The sequence below is a fragment of the Marmota marmota genome, unplaced genomic scaffold (assembly GCF_001458135.2).
Source record: "Marmota marmota marmota unplaced genomic scaffold, marMar, whole genome shotgun sequence".
Taxonomy (NCBI): Eukaryota; Metazoa; Chordata; class Mammalia; order Rodentia; family Sciuridae; genus Marmota; species Marmota marmota.
The window spans coordinates 4,155,924-4,167,441 of NW_026000138.1; the positions used below are offsets into that span (position 1 = coordinate 4,155,924).

The 11,518-nt window shown below is 38.9% G+C and overlaps 1 protein-coding gene across 7 annotated transcripts in view; it reads right to left on the bottom strand.

Annotated features, from left to right (window-relative positions):
• Positions 1-11,518, bottom strand: part of LOC107156441 (BRCA1 associated protein) — a 35,934-nt gene that overhangs the window by 21,377 nt on the left and 3,039 nt on the right. For 5 of the 7 annotated variants that reach the window (XM_015502521.2, XM_048785620.1, XM_015502520.2 and 2 more), the window contains 4 exons: positions 10,650-10,848; positions 9,062-9,251; positions 2,988-3,101; positions 701-849 (listed from right to left, as the gene is read on the bottom strand). In XM_015502521.2, coding sequence (XP_015358007.1) covers positions 701-849; positions 2,988-3,101; positions 9,062-9,251; positions 10,650-10,848 — 652 coding nt within the window. Of the gene's footprint in view, positions 1-700; positions 850-2,987; positions 3,102-9,061; positions 9,272-9,845; positions 9,903-10,649; positions 10,849-11,518 lie in introns of those variants that run through there. The other 2 variants (XM_015502523.2, XM_015502522.2) reach the window with 2 other exon arrangements.

Below are 11,518 nucleotides of genomic sequence, written 5' to 3' on the forward strand. Positions count from 1 at the left end.
ACCCCCATTCCATCTCTCAGAAGGAATGAAGAGCTCATGCTGCTCTGGGAAACTGCACAAGTGCTGAGAGCCATGACACATGGCATTTTTGGTTGAAAGGTGACCCTGCTCGTGGATTAGGGTGGCTCCGGGATTAGGGTGGATCCTGTTGGATTAGGGTGTCTCCAGGTTTAGGGTGGATCCTGCTTAGGGTGGCTCCAGGTTTAGGGTGGATCCTGCTGGATTAGGGTGGCTCCAGGTTTAGGGTGGATCCTGCTGGGAATAGGGCATATCCTGCTGCCTCAAGCGCCCACTGCTTGAGTTCCCATTGAGTTCTCTCAGGGTTCTGAGAGAATTGGTACGAAGAGCCTGGTGGAGGGAGTGTATTTTCCCAGAACGTGCGTGTAGAGAGCGGGTGAGAGTTCGGGAAAAAAGAGTTGCTGTTGGAATCTACAAGTTTGTGTGGTGGCTCGGTTATTTTGTGCCCAGCCAGACTGCGGCACACAAGGATTCAGAATCAGTATCCTCACTAAGAAGGACTTCCTCAAGAATGTGAATTCCCAGTGAACAGAGGAAAGAAGGTGAAAATTGGTGGTCTCTTATGGTGAAAGTTTGGTAGAGTCAAACACTTGGAGTGGTTCATTCTTGGTGGTGCTATTTTTAATTTTGGGGAAGGGTCATAATGGACTCTGATACAGTAGGGGACAGCCCTTGCACTCACGTCGTGTCGTCCCAGCGCTGCAGACATTGGCTGTGGAAGCTATGGTTGCATAAGGTGGTGAGGATGCCATTCACAGACTCGTCCATTCGTTCCAGACACACTGTGCACTTGGGGAGCTCAGTCAGGTCCATCACAGGGAGGCTGGCACCCTGCAGGAAAACATCCCACTCTGTCCTTCAGCCATCATTCCATGACTTTTTTTTTGTGTGTGTGGTACTGGGGATTAAACCAGAGGTGCTTAACCACTGAGCCACATCTCCAGTCCTCTTTATTTTTTTTTATTTTTAGAGAATTTTTTAATGTTTATTTTTTAGTTTTCGATGGACACAACATCTTTATTTGATTTTTATATGGTGCTGAGGATCGAATCCAGCACCCCGTGCATGCCAGGCAAGCGTGCTACCGCTTAAGCCACATCCCCAGCCCTGCTCTTTATTTTTTTGAGACAGGATTTCACTAAGTTGCTTAGGGCCTCGCTAAGTTGCTGGGGCTGGCTTTGAACCTGTGATCCTCCTGTCTCAGTTTCCCAAGTCACTGAGATTAAAGGCATGTGCCACCACACTCAGCTATGTTTTCTAAAACAGTTTTCCTGGGCTGGAGTTGTAGCTCAGTGCAGAGCACTTGCCTCGCATGTGTTTTCAACATTATTGTTCTGTGCAAATAATTTAAAGTGGTAAAATTTTCACTCACTTATTAATTCAACAAACACTAGTGTAATATGGTTTACATTCTCAGTACTGTGCTGGGCACTTGGAACAGTGGTGAAGACAGCAGACATGAATCCCTGCCCTCGTGGAGCTGGCTTTCCAGGAAGGAAGACTGCTGCCAAAACCTTAACACACGGAACCAGATTCCTAGCTCAAGCTCCAAAAGTCTATGACCAAAATACCCAAAGGGATAAAAGCAGAATAGCAATGGATCTGAAGACTTTTCCAGAGTAAATTATAACTTAACGCTTTCTACTTAGTGATGATAGTATCAATTGCACCGACTTAACTTATTTACGCATTTAACACATACTTCTTGAGTCCTTGCTATATGTGCCAGACATTGTTCAAGGTGTGGAACATTGGTAACCAAAACCAAATCCAGTATGCACCCCAAAACAGCCATTTCTTGTACTTATAGATCTTAGAACAGACAAAAATTTTAAAAAGTGCAGGGAGCTTAGAGGGGGCATGACCACAAGGCTGGACTAAGGCCCTCCCAGCCAGAACATGAGCAGCAATTATCGAGACCAGGGTAGGAGGCATACATACGCATGGGGACAAATGGAGAAAAAGCACATTCATTTACAGTCTCTGAAGAACAGGTGCTTACAGGGACTCTCTCAAGGTAGTCATGTTCAGTTATGGAAAAGAATCTTAAAAAGCAGGCCTTGTGCAGCACTTGACCCAAAGGAAGCCCAATTTTATCACTCATTAAATTTTATTTCTCCTAATCTAACGATAGAACAATCTACCCAGAAGTTATTTCCATCGATCTGATTTCAGGTAAAAACACTTTAAGGTTTACTTTATTTGTTTGTTTTGGGGTACTTGGGGTTGAACTCGGGGATACTCGACTACTGAGCCACATCCCCAGCCCTATATTATATTTTTTATATTTTATTTAGAGACAGGGGTCTCACTGAGCTTCTTAGTGCCCTCACTTTTGCTGAGGCTGGCTTTGAACTCATGATCCTCCTGCCTCAGCTTCCTGAAGCACTGAGATTATAGGCGAGCACCACTGTATCTGGTAAGAATTACTTTAAAAGAAGGAAAATCTTTAAAACATCAGAGCTAAATTTGCTGTTTTATAAAATGATTTGAGGGAACACATATTGCAGGACAGGTTCCCATAGAAAATGACAGATCAGAGCAATTATAAATTGCTATAGAAACAGAATAAAAATTAGGAAAGGGATTAGAGTTAATACTTCAAACAAACAAAATGTTTCTTTTTGACTCTAGGAAATATGAACCTCCTGCCTTAGCCTCCCAAGCTGCTGGGATTATAGGCATGCACCACTGCACCTGGCATAAATTCTCTGTCTTAAAGGGGCTTTTACTATATTCATATGGTTGAGCAACCATCACCACTACATAACTTTAGAACATTTCCATCACCCCAAAAAGAACCCCTTACCTGTTGGCAGTCGCTTCCCATTCTTTCCCCCAGGCCCTGGTGACCACTTATCTATCTTCTGTCTGTGTGGTTTGGATTGCTCTGGACATTTCCACAGACTGCTTAACTTCTGATTTCATACCAATCTGCTATATTAAAGATAACAAGTATTCAAACTTACATCTTCAGATTTCAGCACTTCAGCCCTTTCCACATAGACCAGTTGGCAAACATCATCTTCGATTGAGTTGAACTGACGACCATTGCATGCCATATAAAAACTATCTGCATCAGCCTATGTGCACCAATGGGAATAAGGAAAAAAATTAAGATAAATATACTGAAAGTTGATTTATATTCAAAATGCATGGCTTCAATCATACTCATCAACTTTTTTTCTCCCTGTTTTCTTTTGGTACTGGGAATTGAACCCAGGGATGTTCACCAGTGAGCTACATCCTTAGCTTTTTTTATTTTTTGGGACAGGGTATTGCTAATTTGCTAAGTCTGGTTTTAACTTGCCATCCTCCTGCCTTAGCCTCCTGAGCAGCTGTAATTACAGGTGTACACCATTGCACCCACTCCTAATTAGGTTCTTAAAGCTGATGGTACTTATGAGCTACTTAGGAGAGAAAAGCAACCACTAGAAATAGCATCTACTGGAGCAGGCTGGTAAGCCAGACAAACTCTGTAGATCAATATCCTACAATCTGACAGTGTTTCCTGGGCTACATAAGAGTTTGTACTTGAACTGGAAGAAGGTACTAAAGCACAATAAGCTGAGAGCTAGAACAATTTTAATATTCAACCAGCAACAGTCAACATTTCCCTTCATAGTTTTGTCACATGCACCAGCTGAGATAAAACATTTCTGCAAAGATTGGAATGAAATCATAAGTGATGATTGTTTTGGAAGAACTCTTATTTCTCTCTTCTTTTTTTTAATCTTTATTTTATTTATTTATTTTTATGTGGTGCTGAGGATCAAACCCAGGGACTCATACGTGCTAGGCGAGCGCTCTGCCACTGAGCCACAATCCCAGCCCCTCTTTTATTTCTTAAAGTCAATATTCATGTTAAATAATGAAAGACCATTACAGGATGAAAATAATCCTCTTCTTCAATAAAACAAATACTACATCAGAGTTGGATAAGGATCCATCAGGAGTGTCCAATACCAGAGGCCAAACTCTTGGTGAAGGTCAAGAGATCCAAGAAGAACCAATCATAGGGTTCTGAATCCCACAGCCACTGTAGACTTCTCCAACGGCTTTTAATTCCACTCCGACGATGTAATTCAATTGTGGGGTTTTGATTATTTATGCTATCTTTATATGCTTTGTTTATGCTTTCTCAACACACTCTACTGAGACAAGCAGCTGAAGAAGGATGACCAATTCTGAATGCAGTATTTTTATTGGAGGTGGGAGGAGAGCTCTCCTGAAGGAAACTTCAAAACATGTAAATCCAGTTGTTGGAAAATAAATCTCCTTAATCCTAAGCAGCAAACCAACAGTGGCTTCTCTTCCTCTTTGGGGAGAACAGCCTTTTGGTGAAACATTACTGGGTAAGTAAGTAGCACAGGGAACTCAGGATTCATGTACTGAGGGGACGTTCTACCTGGAACTCAGGCTCAGCTCATGTCTTCACGGCCTCCAGCACCATCAGGAGCTGGTTGCAGTTGCTGAGGAAAAGACCCCATCAGATCTGGAGCTCTGTAAATGCTCACCAAGCTATGAGGTCTCCTCAGTGGAAGGGCAGAGGCATGTGAAAAAACCATTCAACACCAAGTATTCCTTTCTGAGAGGAGCTGATAATATACCAAAGAAACATCCTTTTTTGGAAATGATAACATCTATAAATAGCCAAGATTTCTAATTTGAACACACTAGTGTCTTCTTTAAAATTTCAGTATTAGGGCCAGGTGTGGGAGTGCACACCTGTAATCCTGCGACTGGGGGTGCTGAGGTAGGAGGATCACAACTTTGAGGCTATCCTCAACAATATAGAGACCCTGTCTCAAAATAAAAAATAAAAAGGGCTGGAGATATAGCTTGGTGGTAGAGTGGCCCTGGGTTCAATCCCTAGTACTATCAACAAAACAAAACAAAATCTTATTCTTAGGGATGGGGATTTAGATCAGTGGGTGAGGCAATGGGTTCAATCCTCAGTATTGCAAAAGAAAAAAACTTCAGTATTAGAAATTTAGCTTTGTTCAAATATTTACTGAACACCTACTGTGTGCCAGGCTCTGTTATGCACTGGAAAGAGAATATGAAACAAAGTACACGTGGTTTCTATTTCAACCCATTATCAAAATGCACAAAGGCTCACTGGAGAACACAGAAAAAACAACTCTTTTAATTAAATTAAAATGTTTGCACGGCAGAGAATCAAAAATTTAAAGGAACCCAGCTTTTGTTTTTTTCTAGTCTCTCTTTTTTTTATTGGTCTCTTGAGAATAAACTCAGAAAAAGACAAATCCATTATGATTAAGTTCCTTCACTGTCACAGTGATCAGTTACAGTGTTGAGAATACATGTTTCTTCTAAAAGGAATAGCTACCTAGGCTGTGTTAACTAAGCATGCCAGTGAAAATGAGCCAATACACTATAGAGAGATTATCTGTCCTTTCCTTATCATCAAAAACAATAAAATTGAACTCCTTCCTGATTTTTATGTCCTAATGAATTAAAAATTCTTTATCAGTCAGTCATGGTAGCACACGCCTATAATCCCAATTACTCAGGAGGCTGAGGCAGGAGTATTGCAAATTTGAGGCCAGCCTGGGCAACTTAGCAAGACCCTGTCTCAAATATAAAAGGATGTAAGCCAAACGCAGTGGCACACGCCTATAATACTAGTAGCTCGGGTGGCTTTAGCAGGAGAACTGCAAGTTCAAAGCCAGCCCCAGCAAAAACGAGGCACTAAGCAACTCAGTGAGCTCCTATCTCTAAATAAAAAAATACAAAATAGAGATGTCCCTCAGTGGTCAAGTGCCCCTGAGTTCAACCCCCAATACAATACCCTAAAAAAAAAAAAAAAAAAAGGAAAGAAAGAGGTTACAGGGCTGGGATTGTGGCTTAGCAGCAGAGTACTTGCCTAGCATGTGTGAGGTCCTGGGTTTGATCCTCAGCACTACATAAAAATAAATAAACAAAAACAAAGGTATTGTGTATAACTAAAAGAAATAAATATTAAAAAAGAAAGAGGTTACAAAAGATACAGGGAAGGCTTATGAGTTCTTATTAAAAATTAATTACCTGGTGAGAAAAAGAATGGAATAAGAATGTAGAGGGTGCCCAAGCTATGGAGTCAGGGTGCTTGGGTTTGAATCCTAACTCTGACACTATGTGTCCAACTTTGGGAAGTGACTTAGGGGTGCCTGTTTCCTCAACTACAAAATTTGAAAGTACCAACACCTCATGGCATTGCTGAGAGGATTTGAGATAATGCATGAAAAGCACTTGAAAGAGTCTGGTATCTAGTACATGCTCAACAGTTGATGGCTACTGAATCTATTATTAGATTCTCCAGTATTAATTTAACAACTTCAAGTCTTATAGCAAGATGGTGTTATTAGGTCTTAGAAAGTTCTTGATATTTTTGTTTTCTTTCTTTGTTTTGATAGGATGGGTCTTGATAGATGACAGGGTTCAGACCCAAGATGAGATGAACAGTAAATAGTACAACTATGATACCAAGGTAAAGGGCTCTAAGAAGAAGGAGCAGTAAGCTGTTTCGCACACTTAGAAAATATTGGTTAACTGAGCAATCTGCATTTGGTCAAAAAGAAGAAGTGGGGCTGGCGGGTAGCAGTGGTAGAGTACTTGCCTTGCATGTGTATGGCTCTGGGCTTAGTCCCCAGTAATTGCAAAGAAAAAAAGAAGAAGAAAAAAAAAAAAACAGAAGTGGAAAGGATAGTGCAGATGTATAAAGAAAATCTACTAACAATAATAGAAAATATCCGAAATATTATCTGCACATTAAACGAATGGCAGGAAATTTGTAGGTTTACTAAATAAACGTTAGTGTAGTTTACTTAAATGTAGGTTAGTGTTATAGATTTATTAGACTCCCTGACAAGCCTAAACATTTTTTCCCTATGTACATTTGTAACTCTTTGTATAACTTGCTGATTACCCTTGGAGAAACATAACTGAAATATTGTTATTATACAAAGGCTTGTGAGCCGGGTGCAGTGGCACACATCCATAATCTTAACAACTTGGAAGGCCGAGAAAGGAGGATCATAGTGGAGGCCAGCATCAGCAATTTAGCGAGGCCCTACACAAAGTAGTGAGACCCTACCTCAAACTAAAAAAATTAAAAGGGCTGGGAATGTGCCTCAGAAGTAAAGCAGCCCTGGGTTCAGTCCCTAATAACAACAACAAAAAAAAAGTCAGACCTGTAAATAGTGACTGTCTCTGTTCCCCACACCTTCATTATTCTCCTACTAGAAGAGGAATTTGTCCTAGCGATTCAAAGTGAATCCATCCCTACTCAGTCATTTATTTTTATCTGTGTAATCCTGGGCAAATGATTAATCTCTCTCTGATTGGCTGCTTCATCTGTGAAACAAAGAATAGGATCACTCTACCTTGAAGGGTTACAGTGAAGATTAAATGAGATGATACATGCTGAGCACTGAGCACAGTGAACAATACAAAACAAAAGCCACTGTTTTCTATTATGACCATTATTGTTACACGTACTACCAGGTTTAATTAGTTTAAGGTGCCACTTTCCCAGCTTCCAAAGCTCCTCAGACTTCAGAAGGCCTGATGACAGTCTGTAATATCAGGTAAATGCTTTTCCATTCTTCATGGGAACTGTAAAGTCTACAGGACAGTTGAAACACTTTTTAAACATCTCCCTCAATGGTGGGATACTTTGTAAAGATTAAACAGCCTGTACCTTCTTGTACATAGAACTCCACAACAGAGGGGCCCAGGTAACATGTACAAACATAATTCAAATTTCTCTTAATTTCCTCCACATGCTCACTGGATGGCTGCCACTGATCTCAACTCTGAAGCTCTGTAATGAGGAAAGAGATGGCAAATGGCCCTTGTGTCATGTGCTCCCTTTCACCTACAAACTCTGATGACCAGAGAGGAAACAGCAACTGACCCTATAAACCCACTCATTTCTTTGTTAATCAGCAAGCTGGAAGTATTTGGGACAAATTCAGAAAGGCTATTTATCAATGAGGCGAGAGGTTTTGTTTGTGGGTTTATAGTGCCAGGGACTGAACCCAAAGGCTCTCTATTTCTGAGCCCTTTTTATTTTTGATTATGAGACAAGATCTTATTTAAATTGCCTAGGCTGCTGGCCTTGAACTTGTGACCCTCCTGATTCAATGGAATTTATAGGTGTGTGTCACTGCAGCTGGCTGAGAAGTTAACTTTTGAAAAAACTGCCTTTCAAAATCTAATGTAAACAAAACAACCAAAAACCTAGTAAAATTCCAATGGAAAAATACAAAAGGCTATTAAAAAAGAGAAACAACTGAATGAATCTAAGGATCACCTTTTAATAACCTGAATAATACTTAAAGCTTACCTCATTTTTATATTCACATACAAATATGCATGCTTATAGGGATGAATAAGCAAAACCAAGAGAATATCTTCTAACATCTTTAGAACTGATGTACATAGAAAGTGCTATTTAAGTGAAATGAAGCGAATGGCAAAACCCTCCTACACCAAATAGCATCTGTTACAATGCATAAGCACTTTTAAAAACTGAAAATATCCTCATTTGTTCTGTGTTTGTCTCTATTGTAATAATATTCAATCAGGACTTTAAAATATAACACTTCAAGTCATGTCACAGAATCCCTTTTGTCACCAAATTTTAAATTTAAAAAAATAAATTTTATTTTCTAAACTATGTCAAAAAGCACCTTGTAAAAAAGAAAATGAAAGAAATAAGGTAATAGCAAATAATGCAATAGTGTCAATTTCAAACGTTTGGGAACTACTGCTTTACTGGAATTGTTACTACTGCATAAACAACCAAAAACCTAGATTTCATATCCAATCAGATGCATAAAAACCTCTGGGTATCAATTACAATAGTATTTCTGCCAATTAATTTAGAAAGACATCTACAGTTACAATACCCTCAAAGATATGTAAGTCAAGAACCTTAAGTGAAAAATGTTGTAAATCACACACGGCTAGTATCATACAGTTTCAAAAACACAAGTTTTTGTGGCAAAGAGATTTTTAATATCTTAACTTTTACCTGTGCACTAAACTTTATCAGCACCATATATTGATTTGGAGTAGAGTCTCTGATGATTTTCATTTGTTCAATTACTTCATTAAATGGGGCGACAAACTTCATAAGGTCATGACTGGTCATTGTAGCAGGGACTGTGAGAATACACAGCATGGCACTGCGCCTCACATCTTCTTTTAAGGAGGTCATCTTACTAATAAGACAATAATTAAACTGTCTTGAATAGATGAGGTATAGTTAGTTCGGATAACACTAATTTGACAACTTATGTCCAAGAAAATAGGAAGAAATAAAACTTGTAATATTTAAAAAATAAATTTAAATAGCTTTTCATTTCACTTAAAAATATACACTAGATGAGTAATACAAAATCCCCTAAATGTATCTGTAGTGGATGTTAAGGCAAGTTTATTAAATTATTTTATATGTATATACATACACATATATATATACACAACCACATATATATGTGTATATATATCCCCCCACCAAAATTTTCAATCTTTAGTTAAAGACCTGTTATGGTTAAAATGTGCATTAGGGAAAGTCAGTTCATCTTTTATTCTGATTAGTTTTTGAAAAATAGTCTGTTACTGGGTAACTTAAAAGTACAACTCTAACAAATTTTTCTCAAAATGTCTAGAAGAAAAATAAAGCTCTAAATCTAAAAGAGAATTCTACACAACAAGGATATTACAGAAAGTGTTGCTGGGAAGGACAAGTTGGAAGGGAGGGGAATGAAAAACTTCCCACAATGCAATTTGCTTCTGAAATGCTGCAAACTCACTTGACAGCTGTGATCCAAAATGGCTACTTGAGTATTTGCTGTTTTCCCAGGAGGGACCTGGCAAACAAGTTAAGATAAGGATAGCCTTTAAGACATTAACTACCAATTATCAGCCGGGTGAGATGGTGCACACCTATAATCCCAGCTACTTGGGAGGCTAAGGCAGGAGGATAGTAAGGTGGAGGCCAGCCTCAGCAATTTAGCGAGAACTTGTCTCAAAATAAAAAATAAAAAGGGCTGAGGATGTACTCAATGGTACAGTATCTCTGGGTTCAATCCCCAGTATTACAAAAAAAACCCAACCAAACAAACAAAAAAACCCTCACAAAAATCAAACCACCAACTCCTACCAATTATCCAAGAAGCTGATGGTCTAGTTTGTGAAATATCTAGCCAAACGCTTCCTTCCCTTGGGCCTCCAGCAAGGTTTGTTTATACCAAATACCACAGGAAAAATTTTTTTAAAAAGTAATAAATATTAGGATTAGTTAACTGACTTCTTAGTTCTTCCTTCTTCCTTTCAATCCTCCAATCATCATCCATGACTAACCACTAAGACAATATTTTCCAAGGTATTTTATTAAGTGTTCCTACACATTTCTTTTGTGAGAAAAGCTTTTACCCTATCCACAAGATCAACCAAATGTAAAACATCTAAGAATTCCCTAACACACAATACATTAAAGTACTACCTTTTTGAAGCTTAAAATACCTACCACCTCCCTTCTAGCTAAAAGAGTTTTCTCTATCCCAAGGCAAAAAACAGACCTACCCAAAAGAAAAATATTTTTCTTTTTTTCTTACTTTGTCTTATATAGGTGCATAATCCCATGAACTATTTCAACAGAAGGATTTCCACTGAAGAATGAAATCTGGTCTGGAAGCTGTTTGGATGGAGAATCAGGAGCTGCATTTATGCAATCTTTACTTTGATCTCTACTTCTCTGCACAGTGACGGATGCTTCTGAAGACTTCTTTTCTTCCATTGCATCTTTTACCTCATCTTTCACAAATCAAAAATTAGCAGATTACAAACAGTTGGAAATATGCTAAAGAATTCTAATTGATTAAAATTTCAAGTTAGAACACTAAACTCTGACATAGAAAATATAATATACTGCATTAAGAACTATGTTCACAGAAAGCCAAATGTGGGCACATCCCAACTTTAAAGTTCATTAACAGGGCTGGGGATGTGGCTCAAGCGGTAGCGCGCTCGCCTGGCATGCGTGCGGCCTGGGTTCGATCCTCAGCACCACATACAAACAAAGATGTTGTGTCCGCCCAAAACTAAAAAAAAAATAAATATTAAAAAAATTAAAAAAAAAAAAATAAAGTTCATTAACACCCTCAGAAACTGGAGGATGGCTTTTACATCCAGCAGTACCATAAAACAAGCAGACATCTTCCATCACACACTCCTGAGTGGGATAAACATTCAGGGCTATTTTGTTTGAAAACCAAACCTACCAGTTCTGACCATCCCCATGCCTGAAATGCAGAACATATCCACTCCCTCAGTTGGAATGAGCTGGCAGAGCAGGGGAGAAACAATATGCTTATCTGGATGCACTTATGATCTATTGCTAACTTAGGTGGTAAGATGCTCTCCTCCACCAATGAGGGTTGCAAATATAGCTTGTTAGGATTTTTTTTTTTTTTTTTTTTTTTTT